This window comes from Artemia sp. Qi Xiang Cuo, chromosome 1 (genome assembly GCF_049724085.1).
Source record: "Artemia sp. Qi Xiang Cuo chromosome 1, ASM4972408v1, whole genome shotgun sequence".
Taxonomy (NCBI): Eukaryota; Metazoa; Arthropoda; class Branchiopoda; order Anostraca; family Artemiidae; genus Artemia; species Artemia sp. Qi Xiang Cuo.
The window spans coordinates 34,745,315-34,770,752 of record NC_142794.1 but is presented as its reverse complement, the minus strand read 5'-3'; the positions used below and the strand labels follow the sequence as shown (position 1 = coordinate 34,770,752).

The 25,438-nt window shown below is 35.1% G+C and overlaps 1 protein-coding gene across 1 annotated transcript in view; it reads right to left on the bottom strand.

The window, feature by feature from the left end:
* The window catches only part of LOC148956234 (protein-serine O-palmitoleoyltransferase porcupine-like), a 261,026-nt gene that overhangs the window by 214,285 nt on the left and 21,303 nt on the right, over positions 1 to 25,438 (bottom strand). The window contains exons 2-3 of the mRNA XM_089089965.1: positions 24,892 to 25,133; positions 19,619 to 19,814 (exon numbers count right to left, since the gene is read on the bottom strand). Of these exons, the coding sequence (XP_088946091.1) occupies positions 19,619 to 19,814; positions 24,892 to 25,120 (425 nt within the window). The 5' untranslated portion in view covers positions 25,121 to 25,133. The remainder of the gene's footprint in view (positions 1 to 19,618; positions 19,815 to 24,891; positions 25,134 to 25,438) is intronic.

The window sequence follows — 25,438 nt, the reverse complement described above, 5'->3', positions numbered from 1 at the left end:
TAACTGACTATGTCGCAATTTTCCTCCGGTTCCACGTTAGCCCTAAATGCGCCTGATATATACTTTCCTAGAACAAAGCGGCTGAACGTCACCGTGTTTGTAGCGTGAATTGTTTCGTTACTTAAAAAGGCCTTCGATTTAGAGATTTTTATTCGAAATGAGCTTGCTCTCAACTTCTATTCAGTGCTCAAATCTCAGTTCAGTAAAAGGTCAAATTTCGTGTTTTCGACAATACAGTTTTCCCTACATTATAGTTGGCTTAACATAAGACATGGGTAACTCTTTAATTGACATACACTCTGACAAATTGGAAAATCCCTATGCTCTTTCCATTTTTTTTTATACGAAGCACAAGAAAACCAGCATTTCTGGGAACTTCAAGCAAATTCAGCTGGTTAGAAACCCGACAAAGAATATAAACAGAGAAATGCTTAAAATACCAACACGAGACGGCCAAGAGCGTATCATTTCAATCATACCATTACACGCGAGTGAGCAAATCGAGCAGAGGCAGGTACCAAGAGGTGCAAGGGCCGTAGGCCCAAACACCACCCAAGGGATGCGAGAGCACCATTTGCAAGAGACCTAGGTAAAAATGAAAATCGTGGCGAACAAAGCGGTAAAACGTCGACGGAGCGGATATGCTATTAGAAAAAGAGGTGACGGAGCTTTTGTCTGTATTTACTGACAAACGAGCTAGCTTCAAGATCATTTTCTCAAGCGGGAATTTTGTCGGCTTTCTTGGCTTGCTTAATTTGATACGGATGGCTTTCGTTAACGGGCTCAAATGGTAACCATCTTTCTTTTTTTTCTTTTTTTTTTACCATTCTTGCCCAATATTTAGTAAAAATTTTGTGAAGCGAAATAACAATTTTGGACATAACAATTTTGGCCCAAAATGCTATTGAACAAAAATTCTGAGGTAAGCAATCGGCTTAAAATTCCCGAAAAACCATATACTGGGCTTCCTATTTAGTAAATATTTAGTAAAAATACGCTCGTGCCTTCTCTCTTATTTGCTTCCTACAAGAGCAAAAATAAAACGAAAGTCGCAATAATTTCATTATAGTAACTATATGTATTTTTAGTAAAATCCTATAGATATAGAACATAGAAGGATGTATATATCATCTGGGACAGATCCAGATAGAGGCGGAAACGGAATCCTAAAAAATGAGTTCCGAAAATTTAAATTTACATTCATTTTATTCAGTATTTTTACAACAAAGAAACCTCAGATAGCCACCGAATAGTTTGATTAAAGACACACAAAGACATGTGACTGAAATTCAATGCGTCAAAACTCACGTTGTTTCGTTTTTTTTCATACTTTATTAACTATGTATACTACTATAGCAACGGCTTTCTACGCAATGGGCTAACCCTAAAGCCGAGTAACTTTATTTAAGCAAATAATTGTTTTTTCAGTGGTATCGAGCAAAAGTTTGTGATTAAGAGCTTACAATATCAGTAGCCAATAAAGAAAAATATATTATAAGTCAGTTTTACGAAACTGGAAAGACGAACCGCTTTTTTAGTTAAAACTAAATCCTTAGCTTCGTTTGTTATAAAAAAAAATTGTAAAATACTTTTTAGCGATACTTAATTAAAACAAAGCATGACTATTGGCGTAACCAGGGTTATATTTCAGAAGAGTTTAGCTAATTGGGAGGGAGAGGTGTAACTATGGAAAAGGTCTTTTACTTATTATATAATCAAAAAGAACAAAATTTAGATCTTACGTTTCCCTGCCCTAGGAGTATCCTATGTATTTTATATTCTTATAAAGTATTCCTTCAAAGATGTAATTTCTTGGTTTTCATTTCTCATTTTTTGGAAGAGACCGAAGTGCTAAGAATCTTACCGGATGACCGGCTAACAAACACAAACTTTAAACTCCTTTACGGGTATTTTCCCGTTTTTAACACATTTTATGATTTTGAACTTTTACTACTACTACAACTAACAACACAATGCAGCTCCAAACCACCTAAAGCCTACGCAGCTTCGTACGCTCCTCTTCAAGGGCGAATCTCCTGAATTTTTATTGGGGGAGGGAAGGCAAGAGAGGTCCATATCCGGATAGTCAGGGGGGCATGGAATATATAACAATTTTTTCTCCACATTACTAGGGGGTACAACTGCCCCCCTTGCCCCTCCCAAACGACACCCCTACTCCTCGAACTTTTGAGCTAGTTTTTTTTTTCGTAGCCAAGGTGTATAGAATAGGATCCACTAATTGTGTTGCCCACAAATGGTGCTCAAAGCAGTACTACTAAATAAATTAAGTTTGTTTTTTGATTAATAAAATCTTTTTTACGCTCAAACAAGGACATCGCTGGGGAAAAGACCAGCCGACTCATCTTCTCTCAAGACTGAAAAAGACATGAAACACGTGCCAGAAAGATGAAAATGGTTGAAAAATAGACTTACTCTGAAAGCTTAAAATCAGGTCTAAGGAGATATTGGGTAGGATGGGGTACTGGGTTGTAGCCCCAGGCAAAGACTATCGAGAGGGCCCAATTTTTGATTAAATATTAAACAAAAGCCCCCGTTTATTAAGGCAGAAACTAATAATTAATTGTAATATCAGTAGGTAGCGAATTCAAACATTAAAAACAAAAAAATACATACTGAAAAATATGCTCTACAATCTGCCCTGATTTGGCAATCTTCCCAGATTTGTATAATACGCAAATCTGCCCTGGGCTGCTTACGGTACTTGTATATTATACGCCACTCACTCAAGTTTATGCTTTGTAAAAGTCGAGAACAAACCGGTTTCTTCGTTAATTTCTTTCAGCTTAGAGTGGGACAAGACAAAGACTAGTGACAGAATAGATGGGAAATCTATAATTTGGGCTATATACGTATTTGCACATTAGGGAGGGGGATAAAGTATTTGGACAGTTTGAAGTTAGAAAACAATTCTTATTTCATAATATGCAAAATAATTGTACCTAACGCATTTTGCATAAAGACCCACTATACTTTACCCCCCCCCCCGTAATGTGAAAATATATAGCCCAAATTTATTTTTTAAAGTAACGAAGAAACTAACGAAGAAACCGGTTTGTTCTCGAGTTTCCCACAGTGTAAACTTGAGTGAGTGGCGTATAATACCAAGTACCCAGCTTACTTTTATTTCAATGATATACAACCCCAGCCCTGCTTGTCCTTCTCCCCATAGAAATTCTTACGTCACTTCCTATGAAAAAAAAATGCATCGGGACATACATTTTTCGACAAATCCGTTCTTTTAAACAAAAAACCTTTCAAGTAAATTCGAAGTGAAACTTAGGAGCATGTCATTCGCAATTCATTTTTTTGTTATGAAGAATACTGTTAGAATCGATCATAAAGACGCAAATTTTTCCAGGCTCTCTAACTTTCTCGAAAACAAGCACCACGTGCTCCACGTGATCATAACAATTATAAAAATGAGGCAGTAACCAACCGTGAAGACAACTCAGGAAATTTTGCACCAGATCCAACTAAAATAGATACATGGTTTATGATTTGTGTTCCTTGTGAAACATGCGATTTTACGACGAACTTGCAGCTGTAACTAGGAAAAGATATTTACGGTATATCATTGGATTAATTTCAGATCTATTTCATCACAAAAAATGGGAAAATCTTCCTGTTTTTGCATGTTTTCAACGTATTTTTTAATCAAAAACAAAAATGGAAAGAAAAATATCAAAAATGTAATTCGATAGATATATAAAACTGCCTCGAAAATGACAAAAAATCGTTATATATTTGAATTTTGAAAAAGTAAGACAATAAAATGTTAACAAATCCAAGAAAACAGAATACAACTCAATACCCGTTCTAAAGTGGGTTTTGGCAGACCTAATATTCTGAATTTAATTGAGAATTGAATTTAATCACAACGAACTAATTTAGTTTTGTTAGAAAGGTTTTCTTAGAAAGGTTTTCTTAGAAAGGGAACTTGAGATCAAATATTCAACTGCTAGATTATAAATTTTCAGAAACAAAATGGAAAAAATGCTTTAAATTAGTCTAATTCATTGGATCCTTTATAACACCATTAGTCCTAGAAGGAGGGATAGTCAGCTTTACGTACGATGGTTCTGGCAAATGGATTCAGTCGGTACTATTAGCTTTCAGACCCAACCAGACAATTGACATCATTTTAAAAATAAGCAGATATCAAGGTAATAAAACTTTTCGAAAATTTCAACTTTTCGAAAGTTCGACTTGTCATTGTCCCGGCAGCGTAAAGCCGTATCTAAATTTTCATAATTCGGTAAGCAGCTTTTATTAGTGTATATGTAAATAATGTTGCTTCAATTTTGTAAGTAATTTTATAATCCCTAGCTAGCCACTGCTGAGAATGTGGGGTTGAGGGTGGTTCACTTACGCCCTATCGAAGTTCCAAAATACCACGATTGTATATTACATCAATACTCTCGTACAGGAAAGATTGATCTCAGAATGAATTAATGCTATTATAATAGTTACAAAGAGTAAGCTAATATGTTTAATAATGATTCACTCGTATTCTATGTAAAATCTAACCAAACTATGATAAATTGTTATAGTTGCTCAAGAGTACAACTGACTTACTAATCCTGAATCATGAATCATGTTGATCTTTTCACCTGCGTCGTGAAATTGACTTCAGACTTAGCAGCAAGGAATTAATTAGTAGATAAAAAGGTAAGACATGATTACTCAACATAAATATATAAAATTGTAGTCTTTGACCTCGAAGCATCGATTCATTTTCGGCCCCCAATCAATGCACATCTCGGCTACACTCTCCAAAGTAAACATGCGATCACTGGAAAGAGAACCACAGGAGAAATATTTCAATTTTCCAAATAATTTTTGAAAAAAAATTGTATATATATGTATATATATATTTTTTTTTTTTACATATATATATATATATATATATATATATATATATATATATATATATATATATATATATATATATATATATATATATATATATATATATATATATATATATATATATACATATATATATACATATATACGTTTCGGGCCTGAGTGTTATAGGTGAGGTTCGCGACTACATAACTAAGACGCAGCGACACTTATTAATATACCAAACGATGAAGAAAAATTGGTGTTTAAGGTTCTTCTGAAAATTTCTTCAGATAATGGAGCGTAGACGTTGATCAATAGGAGTAAGGAATCGGTTAACAATGTTTGGCAAAATTTCATCTTCTTCTTTTTAAGTCAGAGCAATTGACTCACCCCCTTCTTCCCTCTTCATTTTCTAAACATTGAAACAAATACAAACGGTTCAATGATGATTCTTAAATGGCGCCAGGCATGCTTCTACTCAAGACTTTTCAAGAGTGGGAAACAAATTACGTCGAATAAGGCCCACGTGCACAACAACGTCGGTCTTAGTTTTCGGTCCTCAGTATAATTTATGTGGGGTATATAAGACTATACCCCCCATCCTCCCCTATCTTATGCGGGCATTCACTAGTCTGATTTTTCATCGACGACGGTTAAACTAAGTCAAAAGATATTTACAACTTCCTTCAATTGAAATTCAGACAAAATTCTGAATTAACAACGTAAGCCCAACCATTTTTACATTTCAAAATCTGGAAACATGTTTCAGATTGTTTAGATTTAAAAATCCAAAAACTAAATATTTTTTATACGCTTTGAGAAGCTAGGATGATTTTTCATGCAAGATAATATTTTTGTGAGACTTTCGATTTATGACCTGTCTTTACCCTTGCGTCCCAGTGACAGTCCAGTAACTAATATTAGGAGGGTAAGGTTTAAACTATAAAAATATGTGGAAAAGTCTTCCATCGTTAGATATTATTCATTCTTTCCTATCATAACATGGGAAACTAGTTTCTGGAGATCAAAAAGCTGCTGGAACTGTCACCATAAATTTTGGAAGCTTACCAGACAAGGATTGCCTCTGAAGGTCCAAATGGCTTATGGTATTCTAGCAATTTTCGACACTAAATTCGATTGTTGCTCCAGGCTTCCACCCAAATATAAGGAGACGAACAAAGAGAGGTATCTGAATGGAACGCCTCATTTTCATTCTCTGAGCTATAATGATTTCCTCCATGAGATAGCAAATTTCAATATTTTCCCATAAATACCCAATTTGTGGCTGGCACCTACAATGACAGCCAACATCTCCAGGCTTGAACTGAAACAATTTGTAGAAAAGATTTGCATCTTTGAAAGTTATTCAGGCTTTACTGAACAAAGCTGACTTACTAAACAGGCTGCTGGAAGTAACACAATCAATTTCTGCGCTATCAATTCAACACTATCATTATCAATTACTCAGCAATGCTTCCAGTGTCAACTCCAGACTCTAACCTGAACACGAGAGGGTCGGTCAGGTGTGCTGGTACACATTTACAGGTGTGCTAGTCATTCTCACTATGTATTTAAGACGAGAAAGGATTGTGATACTACTTTACTTTTGGTTTTGAGCTAATTAATGAGGTGTTTGGTGGCACAATTGATGAAATCTACTTATTATTTTTTAAGCTTAAAACCTCAAAGCCCTCGATTGATTCTTAACCTTGCTAGCCCGCAGGGGAATTCTCTAAAAGTAATTGATTAATATCCCAAAATGACAACAATAAAAAACCAACAACATTCTGACCACTGAAATTTCTTCAGATAGTGGATTTATTTTCATTTTATTTTCAAAGAAAAGTAACCTAGTTTCATGCTAAAATGTCCTTAAACACATTCTCTAAACAAGAAGTTATAAGCAAACGCAAAAACTAAATTATCTACTTCCATGTTATAATATTCTTAAACACACTCTCTATATGAAAACTTATAAGCAGGCTCAAAAAGTAGCTTATCGAGATCCATGCTAATGTCGTTAAGCACATTGACTACACATAGAATTATAAGCAAACACAACGAAAATACAGAAGTTTGGTATCCCTCCCCTCCTATGCGGGCCAGAAGTTTCCTCCTGCATCCGTATGTGTCTGCCATCATTTGTCATTCTTAGTACGTCTCAACCTCCATCTTGGCAGCTTAACGAAGCAAAGTAACACTGATTCCATAGCCCCCTTAGTCTCCAAGAGATCTCCTAGGATCCAAAAAGATCCCGATTTAAGTTTAGATTGCTGTACACCTATAGTTATAGTCAAGTATTTATAATGTGAAACTGCCAATAATTATAGGTAATACACCGAGCCGATTGAAATGACCAAATAAACGACGCGAACGCAACCAACAAAATTAAATTAACCCTTAAATATGTGTAAATCTTGATGATATTTTCTATCTAAAATTATTTTGCGAATAAACACTGTAAACACAAGAATGAATTTGAGGATGTAATCTGGATAAATTATTACAGTTTTCGGCAAATAAATATAAACATTCTACGTTAGTTTCAAAATTTTAATTCTTATCATGAAACTGCGGAATTGGCTGGAATATTTCCCGAGATCGTATAATTTTGAAACAGATAGGAATTATTCCAAGACACTATGAATTATTCCAAGAAAACTGCAAATTTACAAGTTTTTAAAAAGTGTTTTGCATAATAACACTTAATTTGAACTTTTCGACATTCAGGAAAGAATCTCCAGCTAGTCGCTGATGAGCATGTGTTTTTTTTTTCCAGGAATAGGTTAGCAATATTCAGCAAACATTTATCTCTCTCTTATTATGTTAGAGCATTTGAATGTCCCCCTTCAACTCTCCCCCCCCCACCTCCGTTTCTGAAACACAAAAAAAAATTCAAATGGCCCAAAAACAATGAGACAAGATGTTAAACTGGTTTTTTAAAAGATAGGACATTTCAAAACTGTGACACAATTTACATCGGAGGTCTGAGCCTCCCATCCCCAGTCTTGTGTGAACACATGTTAGTTTTAACTTTTCGTCGATTACGGTTAAACTGAGCCAGTGAATAATATTAACTTCCTCGACTGAAATGTAGGGTAGAATCTGACTTGACAACAGAGGCACGTCTATTCTTTCATTTCAAAATCTCAAAACATGTTTAAAATTGTTAAGATTTGAAAACCCGAAAACAAACTACTTTGACCATATTTTGAAGAACTATGACGATTACTTTCATGGAAGATGTTTTTTTGCGTAAAACCATCAATTTACAGTGACACTCAAATGGCTGTAACTACAAAAATATGGTTTTTCTTCATTGGATCTTATTCACCTTTTTCCTATTATATTATGATAAATTAGTTGCTGGAGAAAAAAAATGCTGCTGAAACTGTCACTATGTATTTGGGAAGTTTAGCTGACAATTGAATCAAAAGCCAGAATTGGATTGTTTATCTTTCTGACTATTTTTGACACTACATGCAACTTCGTTCAAGGTTTCGACCCGAAGATACAGACTGAAACGCATAGTGGTATCTGCTTGGGCTTGATCATCCTTACTCACAGGATTATCATGATTTTATTCATATAAGATATGTTAACATTTTGTCAATACTTTGCCCTTCAATTCAAATCAAGGAAGCCACCTACTGTGACAGTCAAGAACCCATTCAAGCGTCACAGTCTTTTCAGACCACAAAGCACAAAAAATACTTCGTTGGGACCAAACAACCTGCTGGAACTGACACAATTAATTTCGGAAGCTTACCAGCAGGTATGGAAAAAGTTCCAAAGCTGCCAGTAGCAGAATTCAACAGAATTCCAAAAGCTGCCGACACTTTAGCAGTATAACTTGTGTTTTGACAGATTTTCTTTGAGCAAAAAGTATTTTTGTATGTAAAAATGGTATTTTCAGAAAAAATCTGCCAATAAATCGGAAAACTGCCAAGTAGCATTGCTACTTTGCTACCCCACTTTTTGCACGGCTGCTTATCAGACAGATGCCCCTCTGCAGACACCATTTGGTCACAGTATGCAACAATGCATACTGTTAGCCAATACAATGCATACTTTTATGTTAGGCAATACTTCCAGTGCATGTTCCAGGTTTTGACCCGAGCAAGAAAGATATGGTCATACTGAGCCATCTACATTTGCTTTGGTCATTCTGATAAACATATTCAAGAGGAAACAGGACTGCAATACTACTTTAATTTTGGATCTGAACCAATTAATGAGCCGGTCAGTGGCACAATCGTTTCACTCTACTTATTATTATTTAGATTTTACATCAAAACCCTCAATTGATTCTTAGCTTTGGAGGCTCGCAAGGTAATTCCCCAAAAATAATGATTAATGCCCCGAATTAAAAAAAAAACCTGACCACTAAATATCATTTTGTTTTACAAACAAAATTATCTGGTTCCATGCTAAAATGTCACTAAGCATATTCTTATATATAAATACACAAAAAAAGATTTTTTTTTACTCAATATGATTGGTGTCCCCAACCCTCCTATGCGAGCCAAAGTTGAGTTGATGTTGAGTTAAGTTGGAAGTTGAGCTAAAAGAGCAGTTAATAACATTAAAATAAAGTAATAACATTACTAACTTAATAATAGTAATAACTTAATAACATTAAGTTAATAAAAGAGCAGTTAATAAAAGAGCTCTTAATAACATTTCTCCGTCGTTTTCTTATTCAGTTAATCGAATTGGCTACTGAATAGTAAAAATGTAGTTTGACACATATTTTAGTTGTCGAACTGCACGCAAATAATTGCAAGATTAGCTCCGTCTTGGTAGCTTAACGAATTAAAGTCAAACTGAATCTACACCCCCTATAGCCCCGAGTTATGTTTAGACCGCCGCAAAGTTATGTTTATAGTCGATTATTTATATAGTTTGTGATGTGCCTATATTTACCGGCAATCCGCCAAGCCAATCGAAATAACTAAATAAACGCCTCAGCCACAACCAAAAAATATTTTGGCCATTAACAATGTGCATATCTAGGTGATCTTGTCAGTCTAAAAAAATTTTTGGGAGTAAATGTCATTAACGCACAAAGGAATTTGAGAATTTAGTCTGGATAAATAATTACATTCTTCGGTAAATAAATAAAAACATATTACGTTAGCTCTAAATTTCTTAGTCTTATTATAAGATTACAGACTGGACTAGAAAATTTCCCGACATCGTATAATTTTGAAACAGATAGGACAGTAGGAAATATTCCAAGAAAAGAGCAAATTTGCAAGTTTTTATGAAGTGCTTTACGTAATCCCACATATTTCGAATTTTTCGGCATATATAAAGGAAGAAGAGGCGTGAGCCTTGCCGAAGAAACCAAAGGCATATGTGCACTTTGTAAAAACCCACAAAATAAATTAATCATTTTTTCCATATACTCAATTAAAGAGAAACTTTTCCAAGAATGAAAAGAAAAGAAGAAAAGGAAGAAAAGAAAAGGAAGAAAAGGAAAAAGGAAGGAAGAAAGAAAAAGAAAAGAAAAGGAAGGCGTTATATTAAAGTCTAAGATGAGCAGAAATAAACTCGTGTAATAATTTAAACGAACACAAATTACTGTTAATGAAGAAACAAGACCCGCAACGAATATACATTAAAATGAATAACAACATCAAACTTAAAACGAAAAGAAGTTACCACAAACGAAATAGGGCTACCGCCCTTCAAACCCCATAAAGCTCACAGAGTAATTGACGCTTCCGAGCAGTGCGTTTTTTATTTGTAATAACATCAATAATAACAACCAAATAATATCATAAAGCTAGTTAAGGTTTACAAATGAGAGTAGCGTTAAACACTTCCTCCCTCTCAAAACCGAAAATTGATCATTTCTAAACAATTTCATTTTTACGTACATTTCATTTGGTCTCAAATGTCTCCTTTGACAAAATTAGAAAAAAACGGGGAAAGATGGTAGTTTGAATTACACTCTAAGTTAAAGGCTTATCCAGGATTTTGTTCGGTGGAGGGGGTATTTTTCCGGTGGGAGGGGTACAAAAAAAATTAAACTCATCAATAACTTGTTTATAGGCTACACATTTTTGTTACGTTTTAACGAGTCAGACCAAATTTTTGGGGGGGGGGGGGGTTCAAACAACGTAGCCCACCCCCTGGATACATCCTTGCTGAAAGTAGAATAACATTTTCGACAAAAGCAACATAATTTCACAGCCAAATTAAGCTTTCAATAAACTCTGGGTGCAATACACTGTCGTGCTTAGCGAGAAATATGTATATTAATGGCCCAGTTTTCCAGTGACCAGCATTTTATCGCACTGTGAGTTGTACAAAAATGAGGTTTTCTTAAGGAATTTTAATCATTCGCCACTGCTGCATGGCCTTTCTATAGCGGAATACACAAAAATTACGGAGAAATGGTAGGAAAGAGAATAGGTTCATTTCTTAAAAAAAAACTATGTCCAGCATTATTCAGTAAGTCAAAAAGCAAATCATAGAAATTTCAATAAAAATACCATTTTTGCCATTTTTTTTTAAACTGGTGCCTGTAAACTGGGCCAAAACTTAGTGATTCTTTTTGACCAAACGATAGAGATGACGTATTTGAGGCATTTTAAAAATAATGTTCTATGTTCGGCATATTTACCTACCCCTAACTATTTTATAATTGACAAAAATCAACTTAAAAGCAAAGAATCTACGCGCCTTAAGAAATTTTCAGGTTGGATCCAGGCCTTAAACATAGATTTTAGTGAATAAACCTTGTTTAAGTTTTTATAGTTTTGCTGAGTAACACAGCACTTTCAGACTGAAAGTGCAGTGTTACTCAGCAATACTAAAAAAACTAGGTTTATTTATACAAGGTTCCAGTTTTTAATCCATATTAGTTGTAGTTGTAGGTCGTAACTAGTGCTTAGTGCATATGGGACTCGTATTCAAGCGTCAAATATTCCTCCCTCATACACTTCTCATGCATTTTATAAATAAGGTCTATTACCTAAGCTTAAAAATATCGTTTCAAGAAATCGCAATTTCTGACGAAGAGCATTTTAATCAAGCCATCTATCCCAACCACTTAAACACGTCTGGTTTGGTTACCAATCTTGGACCCTTTCTCAGTAGAGGCATGGTGGCTCTCAGGCGTGTAGCTCCAGCACTTGTATTTGGGGGCAGGAGGAGTCCATATCTGGATAGTCAAGGGACATGAGCTATTAAAAAATTTATTTCTCCAAATTATTAGGGGGGAGGGGGGGGGGCAACTCCCCCTTTCCCCCCGAAACAATACCTCTGGTGGCTCTTCTATTGAGGACAAAGGTTTAATCTCTATGAGCCTTTACAATATTAAAAAAAAAAAAATCAAAATTGATATAAGTTATGTGTTTTAGGCGAATGGCGGTGGCATACATGCAAAAGATCTACGCGTTTTAATTCAGTCATTCACAAATTACAGTCATTCAGAAAATCTACAAAGTAATTATGGAAAAAGAACCAAACAGCAATTCAACTTGAATTAAAGTATTCAATAAAAGGGTCTCTTATGATTCCATTTACAGATAGCTATGATATCTTCCAATTTTCTCCCCTAACTAGGGCCCACAAAGGAGTTGGGAAATTAACTTCAAGTAGAAATAAAGGCAACAAGCAATCAAGACAAACAGTTGTAAAGCTTGCAGAATTGAATCTGTAAATCTACTGGCTTCTTTGGATGTCGGATTGCTCAGGCTTTATTTATTTTATCTCGTAGTCAAACACAAATTTTCTCAGTGACTATGGTTTACTCAACCACTATCAAAAGAAAACTAGAAAATAGTAAGTTCTGAATTTCACAGATTGTCCAAATGTTCTTTCATAAGTAGGGTATATATCCTAGTCAAGACACGTTCAAAGTAACCTAAAAATTCCATCTTCCAAAATATCACAAATAAAAACGAAAGGCTGAAGTTGTACACGCCTTTTATTTGTTATTTTCCCAGTTAAAACAACCCAATTCCCATACAATTCAGGCAAAAGAGAACTTTCAACGTTATCCTCCTATATCACTGGATATCTAAGGTTGGGTCCGGTTAAGCAAGGGGGCATTTTTAGTTTTTTCTTGCGATTCCTTTAATGAAAATATCAAAACACATATTTTTCAAAATATAGGGGGGATGCACCCTACCTTAATTGGCATCCCTGCAGTAAGAACCGAGCATAAGTTTCCACAGTTGAATTTACAATTTAGAAAACTTCGTGAAATTAAAAAATGCGTTCCAAATATCAAAAAAAGAAGTTATTCGATAGTTGGGAAGCTTATTAATAATAGTAATTTATTTCAATCCTCTACACAATCATGAAATACACTTAGAGGAGTACAAAAATACAGGACAAAAAAATAAAATAAAAATACTAACAAGAAAAAACCCACGAGAAAAATAACTTCTCAGCTACTTGGACAATATAATCATGCTATACAGTTAAATGGTAAGTCAACAATATTTTCTCGAGGCTTACATGAGCACCCAGAGCACAGTAAATCCCTTACTCACTATAATCACATACTCACTATAATTACATACACATACTCACTATACCCTTACTCATTATAATTGATGTGTCTGTTGAGCCACTGTTAAGATTAACCAATAGATTAATTGGGTGGAACAATCCTAATAAGGAGACGATTCGAGATGGATATTTGGGCCCAAACGAAGCTATTTCTCAAAAACTCCTTTCTTAGCGATTCCTCATTTAGATAATACAGACAGTGGCATAAATAGACCTAACTCCCCAGGTGGATGTATGTGATTGAACGTAGAAAAACAGGTACTGACGTGCTTTAATTAACGACAACTTCCATGTGAAATGAGCAAAATACAACTTAATATCTTTTTATTATTAAAATCTTACTTAAGTCAAGATGAATCGGGTCAGTTATTCCCTTGAGGTCAAAAACAAGCACAATGATAACAAAATGCGCATTGGTATCTCGTCAATATGACGCAAGACATTCCCTATTTGTGAACAACTCATTGCCCAGAAGTACATTAGGCCTTGCAATTAAGAAAGCTCGAACCTTCTAAGCTCAGTCTGAACTGAACTCCAACCTTCTGAAAAAGCCTGAACTTTGCTTCTTACATATTCTTGAGTCGGAAAATTCTAATATAAGCCGCGAAATAAGTTTGAGAATACTGTAAAACGTCCTTTAATGTCAAATGACATACATAATTAAGTAAGAAGCGGACAAAATTCTGTTTTCTGGGGAAATGAATAATTAAAATTTTCAGTTTGTACACGAAAATGTCTCATTAAGGCACATAAAACTGGCAGAAGCATTAAAAGGAAGGTCTACATATGGATTATTTTGATGGACTTTGTCTTAAGGAGCACAGGAAAGGCAATGGGAGACTACGGAACCAAATGGGGAAAAACAATCTCCTAGACTTAGTTTATGCTGACGATTTAAGCACCCTAGATGAAAGTGTGAGCAAAATGAATGAACTTTTAGAGGTTTTGTGAGTTCAGGGTGCCAGAATAGGTTTGAGAATTAATGTTAAGAAGACTAAGTCACTAAGGCTAGGAATAACTGAAGATGAAAAGGTGACGTTGGGTAATGAAAACATTGATCAGGTGGGCAGCTTCACTTACCTTGGTAGTATTATTAGTAAAGATTGTGGGAGCAGTGAAGGTGTTGAAAGTAGAATAGCCAAGTCTCAGGGTGTTTTTACAGTTAAAAAAAAGTTTGGAAGATAAGGAAGATAAGTCTGTAAACCAAGATTAGAATATTAGAAGCTACAGTGAAGACAATAGTCAAATATCGCTCTGAAGCATGGGCGCTCTCAAAAGCGGATGAAGATTTGCTAGATGTTTTCCAGAGAAATTGCTTAAGGATTGTTCTGGGTACCCGGCTGACTGACCGTATTTCAAACAATAGGCTGTGGTTCAATACCGCTCTCTAGGGCTATAATGAAAGAAAGGTTGAAGTGGCTAGGGCCCGTTTTGCGGATGAATGATGACAGATTGCCGAAGATTGTCCTTTTCAGCCAACCGTCTAGGTCTAAACGGAAAGCAGGTCGTCCTCGTCTGCGGTGGGAGGATGTCATAAAGAAAGATTTAAAGGAAATGGGAACTTCCTGGGAGGGTGTAAAAAGGGAGGCAATAGATCGGGATGGAGGAGGAGCGTGCGTAGCTGCGTTGGCCTCAGGCGGCTTGGTGCTGCTGTGAGTTGTTAGTAGTAGTAGTAGTGGTCTACATCTTCCAGAGACCAGCCAAAAAGGGGCACTCCTACATTCTGAAACGAGCAATGGGATGTGTATGTTGAATATTCACCCATATTATATATGTTTATTTAAAGATATATTATATTATGGCACTTTTGAAAGTATAAACGTGAAGTATATAATTTTAAATGTATTCCTTCTTACATTTAGAACAAAATTCTATGATTAAGTTTAACTATACATAACATTTCAAGCGGAAAGTTAGTTTGTAGACTAAACATGTAAAAAATTTCGAAGTATACAATTTTCGAATCAACACTCAAAAAACAACAAGTTAGTAACTGAAACATTCAACGTAATTATGAATAGTTTTTGTTGACAAGTATAATAAATTAAAAATAGCATAGAAATGCATATTTGACTGCGAAAATATTAACTTTCACATTCGAATGGATATTGCAAGGTAAGACTTATTTTGCAAAAGAAAGTGTCTAAGGTTCTTTTTCCCACCTATTCATGAAAAGAGCACAATTGTTTATTTTCTGAACCTTAATTCTAAAAAATTAAGGTCCCAAGTCAATATTGAACATTTCTCTTTTATTCGTCATTCCATACTAAGCGATAGGTCAGGGATTTATGTCCATTTCAGTGAAGGTCAATCAAAATCCAAGGGAGCGAATATAAAAAACAACAACAAGCCTCAACAAGGACTTACATTTTATTATGTGATCACTCATTTGCTGCTGAAATTTTACAATGAAGGAAGACTAACAGAGCACATATCACAAAAAATCAAGTTTTACATTGTATTGTGTGATCATTCATTTGCTGCTGAAATTTTACAATAAAAGAAGACTAACAGAGCACATATCACAAAAAATCAAGTTTTACATTGTATTGTGTGATCATTCATTTGCTGCTGAAATTTTACAATGAAAGAAGACTAACAGAGCACATATCACAAAAAATCAAGTTTTAAATTGTATTGTGTGATCATTCATTTGCTGCTGAAATTTTACAATGAAAGAAGACTAACAGAGCACATATCACAAAAAATCAAGTTTTACATTGTATTGTGTGATCATTCATTTGCTGCTGATACTTTGGAAGCTGCTTCAGCTTCTTTTATTTGCTGAATGGAAAAAAAACTAACAAAAAAAAAGTCTACTTCAAAATATCTTGCGTCAAATCAAACTGAAGTCATTCAAATTCCAAGAGAGCACATATCAAAAAAGAGAAAAAACCAAGCTTTACATTTTTCTTGTATGATTATTCATTTGCTGTTGGTATTTTGGAGGCTGCTACAACTTTTTTTTAATGTGCTGAATAAATAATAATATAAAAAAAAAAAAAAAAAATCGAGTCAATCCACAATAAAGTTGTATCAGATCTGATACTAACTCAGCTAATCACGTATCAAATTGAATAATGAACTGAACTAATCACATATCAAATTTCCAAATCAATGATCATTTTTTTTACTGCTAAAGATCATTTCCCGAATGTGCCCTTTCTCACATTTAATTAAATATTAAAGGAAATGATTTATGTATACCTACTAAATAATTTAAACGGTTTTGAGTAATTGTAATTCTCAAATGATAAATTTAGTGTCGGTATTTAATCTTGAATTGATAATTTTCTAATTACTGTATTACTAACTACTGTACTTTACTGTACTAACTGTACTTATCATATTAACTACTTATTCTAACAATACAATTTATTGTTGGTATTCTACTCTTGAATTGAGTTCAGCATTGTTTTATGGTATATTAGCCCAATATGTGACAAATAATTCCATTTTTAAATACATATAGTCAAACAATTCGCGGTAACAAACTGTAAGTAAGGAGCGACGCGGCTCAATAGTGACCAAAACTCTAATTTTGATACCAATAGATATATCAAAAGAATCGGCTTATTATGCTGATTTCAAATATATAAGTTTCATTAAGTTTAGATTTACCCATCAAAGGCTACGAGCTTAAGAATATTTGCCTGATTTTCGAAAGGGGGAGGGAGGGACAACTCGCCGAAAGTCAAGGAATCTTCACGAAAATCATGCCATCAGATTCAGCGTATCAGCGAACTCTACTATAGAAGTTTCAGGCTCCTATCTGCAAAAATGTGTAATTTTGCATTTTTTGCCAAAAGAAAGAACACGGATGCGTTTTTTTTTCCAGGGGTGATCGTATCAAACCAATGGTCCTAGAATATCTGAAGAGAAGTACTTCAAACGGAAATTAAAAGTCCTAGTGCCTTTTTAAGTGACCAAAATAATCGGAGGGTATCTAGCCCTCCTCCCACACCCCTTTTCTCACCAAAATCCTTCGATCAAAATATTGAAATAGCCATTGTTCAGCGTAATTGAAAGGTCAAATATCTATGTCTTTTGAGATAGCAAGACCCCCACAGTCCCTGGGGAAAGGTCTTTGGGTTATGAAATTTGTCCATTGTTTACGTAGGCTATAGTATTTGTTATTGGGAAGTATACATAGATTCTTTGGTCAGGAGGGGGGGGAGGAGGGTGAATTTTTACTTGGGAGAATTTCCACAGGGAGAATTTCCACGGGGAAGGAAGATTCCAGAGGGTAAAATTTCCAAGGAAAATTTTACACTGGGGGAATTTGCCAGAATTCCTATCCAAATTCTTTTTAATTGTCTTACTTTCTCTTTGCCAACTCCATTTTACATATGGAGATGCTAGTGGTAATTGCCAGGGGTAAATTTTCACAGGGATTGAAATATCTAGAGAATCTTTCCGTGGAGGAGCCAGATTTACCGGCATTACTTAAAAAGGATCAGAATTTAAATAAAAAAGAACAGGGTTTTTCAACTGAAAGTAAGGAGTAACATCAAAACTTAAAACGAACAGAAATTATTCCGTATATTGGGGAAGCTGCCCCTTCCTCAATACCCCGTTCTTTACGTTAAAGTTGGACCTCTTGTCCCAATTGATTAAGAACAATTCCTGAAACACCAGGCCCGCTTAATTAGAATCAGAAGTTATTTTAAAAGTGCAAAAAAAAAAAAATCGTGAAGAGCAGGGTATTGAGGAGGGGATAGTCTCCTAATGACCTACGTTATAGTGCCATAAAAATTGTATGCCCTCTTATTTCATTACGCATTCTCAGTAAATTAACAAATTTGAGATTGACGATTTTTTAGGTTTTAAAGGTATTTACTCAATTTTGTGAGGACCTTTTCAGCTACGATATCCATCCTAGGGGTACAAAACTAAAGAGTGGCAACGCCGAGATAATTTCAATAGGATTTTTTTTTTAACACTAAACAACGGGTAGTTTTCAGAGGGACATAAGGTACAAGGAAAAATTTTGCGCATAAGACTTTCGAGACATAGTTCAGTCAAGCAGCAGACATTTACTGACTTCTCTACTCAATTCAGAGGGACAATATAATATACGATAAATAAAAGTTCAAATAGGGATAAAATCCTTTTAATAGACAGTGATGATAGAAATTCACAAAAATACCAGATATTTCGGTCACATATACAGTGACCATCATCAGTAGTAAAACTCTGTTTTACTACTGATGACGGTCACTGTATATGTGACCGAAATATCTGGTATTTTTGTGAATTTCTATCATCACTGTCTATTAAAAGGATTTTATCCCTATTTGAACTTTTATTTATCGTCATGGAAAGGCAGTGTGGTCTCCGAAATTATCTACATAATATAATATACTTAGCTCATAGATGATATAGATAATATGTTTAGCTTAAAACCGCCATAGATAATATGTTTTAGCTTGAAACCGTAAAAATGTAAGTAGTGTTTTACGAAATGCGAAGACTCTAAAATCAGAACTAATAACAAGATAATTGCAAGCCTTTATCAAATCTCTGTGATGATGCAGTGGATCGATCTCTGCTTGGCAATATAGGGTTCGGCTCCCAGCAGCCGCAAGGTCATGCGACAGGCTTGCTTTCAGTCCCTGTAAAAAAAGAGCCAGCAACTAAAATGCCGACAACTGTTGACGCCCTATATGCCAGCAATGAGTCTGGAGGAATTCTATCCTATCCATATCAAATCAAATTTGCCGGTCAAAAAGAAGAAACATCAAAAAGGGCAACCAGACTTTGCAAGGAAAATGCCTCCTCAATAACAAGTGATGACAAATTTTAAACACAAAATTCGAAAAAAATGTAAAATCTGCAAATCATATGGGGAATATAAGAAATGACAAACAATTGTAAAACTCTTGAGATTTCATAAGCACACTATTTCATTTTTCCCGCCCACCCTCCTATTTTTCCCATCCTTCCCACGTTTATGCTGCTTTGCAGCATAAATAATAACAAATTGGTAAAAGATCAACTCTTTACTTTAAAATATCGCCAACGCCATCTATTTTGTATGTCAAATATATCAAATTGGCTTTATGGGAGAAGGAAATATTCTGTCCAGTAAAATTATACGGGACCTTCTCTGTTTAAATAACGGAAATAGGAACACGGCAATTCTGTAATATTTTCGCCTATGGCCTGTGTATTATTTTCGTTATTTTCTGTGCAAAAGATTAAGAAACAAACTTACCAAAGAAAGAGAAACACAACTGAGGTAATGGCAGTTGAGACTCCTCGCCCTCTATTTAAAACTACAGTAGAAACTTGCAAAACCAGGTACGATATTGTGGCGTTGGCTGCTAGATACCAGGTCAATGGACCAAAAAAGTGGTAAGTAACCATAATTCCACAGCCAATTGATGTGAGATTCTTGAGACGTTTGGGGCCTGAAAACCAAAAAAAGGAATCACGTTAAAAATTAGACTGTGAGCATCAGGTTCTCTCTTAATGTAGACAAGTACTATATTTATGACTAAACCGGAAACCCGGTATTCTACACCTACAGTCAAGGTCGTATCCAGGAGGGTACCAGGTTTAACCCCCCCCCCCTCCCAAAATTTATGTCCAACCTGTAAAAATATTGACAAATACATATAAACAAATTTTGGATGCGTTTATAAAGACTTTTACCCCCCCCCCCCAAAAAAAAAAAAAAAAAAAATCTTGGATACACCCTTGTCTGCAGTATTTGTAAACCGAACCAAAAAAGAAAAGAAAAATAAACAAAGAAAAATACAAAAAACAGAAAGACTATGAAAGAAAAGAGACTGCAAATTAAATAGTAAGCGTATCACTTTTTAAATCAACCATAATCCAAAATCAAATCAGTTTATACCAATTAAATTTCAAATCAGCTAAGTATCTAGTAAGTTTACAGACATTAACTAAATTTAAACTGAATAAAAAAAAAAGACCATCAACTCATCCAAACATTTTACCAAAAGCGAGCGAGGAAAAGAATAATTGGTACATTCAAAGAATGATGTGATAGTAAATTTCAACACCACCACACGAGCAGAGTGCCACTTTTTCCAAAGTTGTATGAAAAATGTGGTTCAATCCAGCTTTCTAAAGCTATACTGAGAGAAAGGTTAGGACGGTTAGGAACCGTTCTGCGGATGAAGGATGATAGATTGCCAAAGATAGTCCTTATCGGTCAACCGTCTAAGGCCAAACGAATAGCAGGTCGCACCCGAATGGGATGGGAAGATGTCGTAAGGAAATTTTTAAGGGAAATGGGAACTTCTTGGTAGAGTGTAAGGGGGAAGGCTCTGAATTAATTGGGATGGAGGAGGAGCATGAGTAGCGGTGTTGGCCTCAGGTGGCTTGGTGCTACAGTAAGGTGTTAGTAGTAGTAGTAGTAGCAGTATGACCTGTTATAAACTGTGTTAAGCAAGGAGACGCGTTACATTTTTTAAGAGACCTAAGGTCATTCTTATTACGAAACAAATTCGACATCCAGCTACTGATGGAATTTTCAAACCTAGCATACAAATTATGACATACTGCATTGGTCAGAATGCCACGGTGAATATCAAGAGAGCGAGTAATACTTTTTGAGTTTCTTAATGTAGGCTTACATATTTAATCTCGACAAAACATTTTAATCATACGTGCTCTAAAAATTAAGGGACCATGATGAAAAAAGAAATCTTTTAATGATTCTGTTCATTTTACCTTTTCCCTTTTGTTCATTTTGCAGTTTAGATGTGCATAAGAATTTTGACAAAGCCTATTGATAATGAATTAGGTCCAGAATAAATAAACGGTACTAATCTCTACAAAGGCTATTGTTCTTTTCATTCGCAGTAATTATAACCTAAAAAGGGGCAACATATGGATTCAATCTCGGATTCAATCTATTTTCGGGCCTTTACACGGCCCGAAAATAGGTTATTGAAAAAAAGTGAAACATATTCAATGCTTCTATAACACACATTTATTAATTTGCCATTTAAAACAACCCTGAAAGTTTATCAAAATTCATTAGTTACAAGACATTTGCTCGGTTACACTTTAATAAATCTAAATTAACTTAATTTTAATGCACATTGAAGTCATATTATATCATTAAATCCAGACTAGTAAACAAGAAAAGTTTCTTTTTATTTATTTATCTCCACTATCTCCTTTTTAGCGCTGAATTACAAAGCCTGATTTACACATAAGTTTTCCATACATTTTGTGCGAATTATCTGTTCTTGTGTCAAATTCGCAAAGGTTTATAAGAACACTTTATTTGAAAAGGTAAAATGAACAGAATCATCAAAAGATTTCTTTTTTCATAATGGGCATTTTGGGTCGTAATAACTTAGAAAGTCACCAAGTAGTGAACAGTTTTTAATTGGATTCCGTCCAACGACAAGAGCAGTTCAACACAACATCTCTATTCAACACATTAGCCCTAATGTCTGAAATACACCGAATTCTGAATTTCAATTTTCAAAAAGATATTTTAAGAAAAAATTCCTTACTTTTTTTGTATGTATACAATAGCTATATGTATACCATAGCTATATTTGTTTCATCGACCCTGAAACTATCAATTAATCGTTTCTTTCTGAGAATATTCAAAACAACAGGATCTTGGTAGAATATATTCTCTCCATTTCTTACAATCTCCTTCTACATTTTCTGCATTTCAACGAAATTTTATAGGAGAAAATGTATACTTTCAAAAAAAGAACAAACATTTAGCCAAAATCCAAAAAGGAAATTACAGCAGGATCGCTTTTTTCTAGAGAGGTAATGCACAGGCGAAGAACCAAACGATATTCAATTACAGATGGTACTGCTCAAAATATACATTTAATACTACTTTTTTAGAAACAAAGTTACTATTTTTGGTATCAAAGAGTTTTTGTTTAACAAGAAATACAAAATTTAGAAAATGGAAAAGATTTGCAATGCCTAAATCACCCAAAATCATAGCAAATTTATCAGCATTTAGCAAAATTTACTGGAAAAAAAAATGAAGTGAAATACCAACTGGAGAAGAGTAAAATGTATGACAGATTGCCGAAGATTGTTCTTTTCGGCCAACCGTCTTAGGGCTAAACGGAAAGCAGGTCGTCCTCTTCTGGGGTGGGAGGACGTCATAAAGAAAGATTTAAAGGAAATGGGAACTTCGTGGGCAGGTGTAAAAAGAGAGGCTTTAAATAGATTGGGATGGAGGAGGAGCGTGCTTAGCTGTGTTGGCCTCAGGCGGCTTGGTGCTGCGGTGAGTTGTTAGTAGTAGTAGTTAAAGAAAACCGAAATTAAATTAACAGAAACTTTTTGCCATGAAGAGTAAAATACAAATTTAAAACTTGCTCCCGATTCAAAACCATGTTCTCTTAGGAGCACATACTACTAAGACTGACACCTCTCATTTTTGTCATAAAGTAGGCAAATGAAATTCTTTTATTCGTTATTAATACCTTCCCAACCCAAGTATGACTTAGAAGCTCCCATATTAATCATAAGCCGTATCCCCTGTCTATGCAAACCATCCTTCCTACCTGAATAAATAAATTCTAACTTTTTTCCTACCTCAGGGATACGAGTTTCTGAAACTCCTAGCAAGTTCAGCTAAAACGTCTGAAACGTATAATCAATAAGGTTGGCCGTCTTAAAATCATGTGAATACCCTGCTAACTTATGGGTTATTTTATGACCAAATACTATATTGGGTATAACTAGATTGTTATGTCTACAAAATTGCTGCAGTCTATAACCGTTGCTATTTTTCTTTCCTGTACCAGATTTACATAGGCTAGGATACCATCTATCCCTATTCCTACGAACAGAAGCATTAAAATCCCCTACTGAAAATACCATATTTCCACATGGGACCCTATTTATTTGTTTTGTAACTTAAAATTCCTCTGGGCCACTATTATCTCCATCAACCAGTTCTTCTCAGGCATATACTACTAAGACTGACACCTTGCACTTTTTAATCGCAAATTGAGCAACTAGAATCCTACTATTAATACCCTCCTAACCTAAGCAAGACTCAGATGCTTCCTTATCCATCTTTAGCCCTACTCCCTGCCTATGCACCCCATCCTTCGTGCCTGAGTAAATAAACTCTATATCAACTAATTTCATTTTTTCTAACTCTGAGAGATGAAATTCTGAAGCTCCTAACAAGTCTAGTTCAAAATGTCTGCATTCGACAGTCAAAATGCCCCTTCTAAAGCTATCGTTCAATGACGAAATGATCGCTATCGCAATTTTCACATTATTTAAACCTCTGAAATTGTTATGCCCTCAAAAAAGAAATGGTCACTACGAAAACTATTGTTCAGCGTCAAAATATTCCGCATCAAAATTTTTATATTATTTAAACAGTTGAAATTGTTATGGCCTCAAAAACAGTAATTATCCCTACGAAAGCTATATTTCAACGTCGACAGCTTTCTGTTCCTTGCTACAATTTTCCTATTATAAAAACCGTTGAAATTGTTATGTGCTCAAGGAAGGCAATGGTCCCTACGAAAGCTATCTAACAACGTCGAAATTTTCTGTGCCACAACTTTCATATTATTTTGACCATTGAAACTGTGATGGGCTCAAGAGACTCAATGGCTCCCCCCATTGCAGCTTAAGACTAATAACATCTTCTCCAGTCTCTACGAAGTTCTTAAACTGGCTTAGAACCAGACAGCAAGAAGCCCCTTGAGCCTCCAGTTATATGGAGGCTTAGTGCAGGCTTGGGTCCATCTTGGTCACTAAATAGTTTTCCACACATTGATGATATGCTCCTTTTAACGTCATTCGGCGTCCTGCAAAACCAGGCCTATTCTACTCATAATATATTCATGGCTGCAAATCATACAATGGAAAAGCAGCCATTACGAAATAACATAGCTTGGAAGAGGTTATCCAGCCCAGAAAAGCCTACCAAAACAAACAAAATCCAGAAGGATTATTCATTAATCAAAATCCAGTGCAATAGATTGTCGTTCACTTGGCTAAGCCACTCCAGCAGCACTATTATGCAGTCATAATATATAGTAGTCAAGTAGTCATAATTATGTAGCAGTACTATATATGTCATCCGGCAGCACTGATTGTAGTCATGGTTCAAATGTAAGATCCAACTCAACATCATGCAACTGATGTTTCTCTTCCAGATATGAGGACGGAGGGAAGAATTTATGACAGAGTGGAAACCCCAAACCATCTCACAACACCAGAACAGACCCAAATTTTATAGCCTGCCTATCCTTCTCAGGGACACGTGAGGGATCTAAACCATACAAAATGTAGGGCTGGTGCAGCGACTCTTTAAAAGAATATGAGTCAAAATTGTTTGAATGTTTTATGGAAATTTGTTTCCCACACAAATCTGTAAAGATTTTATTTGTTGTTTATATTTTATATGTGTTCATTTTTGTAACAAAGTAGCAAAAGAAATGCTTACTCGTTCTACATTTCGCGCAATATTATAAATAATATAAATAAAAATTACAATACCATAATCACAGACCAGCCTAAAAACCGCACAGTAGAAAAGTACTTTTCCTAGATGAGCAGCAGCTTCACCAACAGTAGGAGTCAAGCAATGGTAAAAAAGTTCGTACAGGGGTGGCCGAAGAGAAATGTTTCCAGAGTCACCTTCATGACTAAATTCGGATTTTGATGGTTCAATACCATAATCCTCAACATCATATTCATCAGCTAAATCTTCATAGTCATAATCCATTGAGGCTCTATTCCTATAAAAGACATATGTTGATTATCTATGTTGCAACGCGTCGTAGCCAGTATTACACACTTGTGCAACCTGAATATATTGGATGTGGAGGAGCAAAACATTGTTTTCAGGGAGGATTCCCTGTCAAAGTGATCAAGAAAGTTACATGCACAAGGCTAATTATTCTGGGACTAAAAGCGAGAAGGAACCAGGACAAAAGCAACGGTTACCGTATTTAAGTAACCAATTGGGCATATACAAAGTACATACAGAAAATGGAATCGAAACGGCCTGTTAAGAATATTGGTTGTTGCTTTGGGAGGGTAA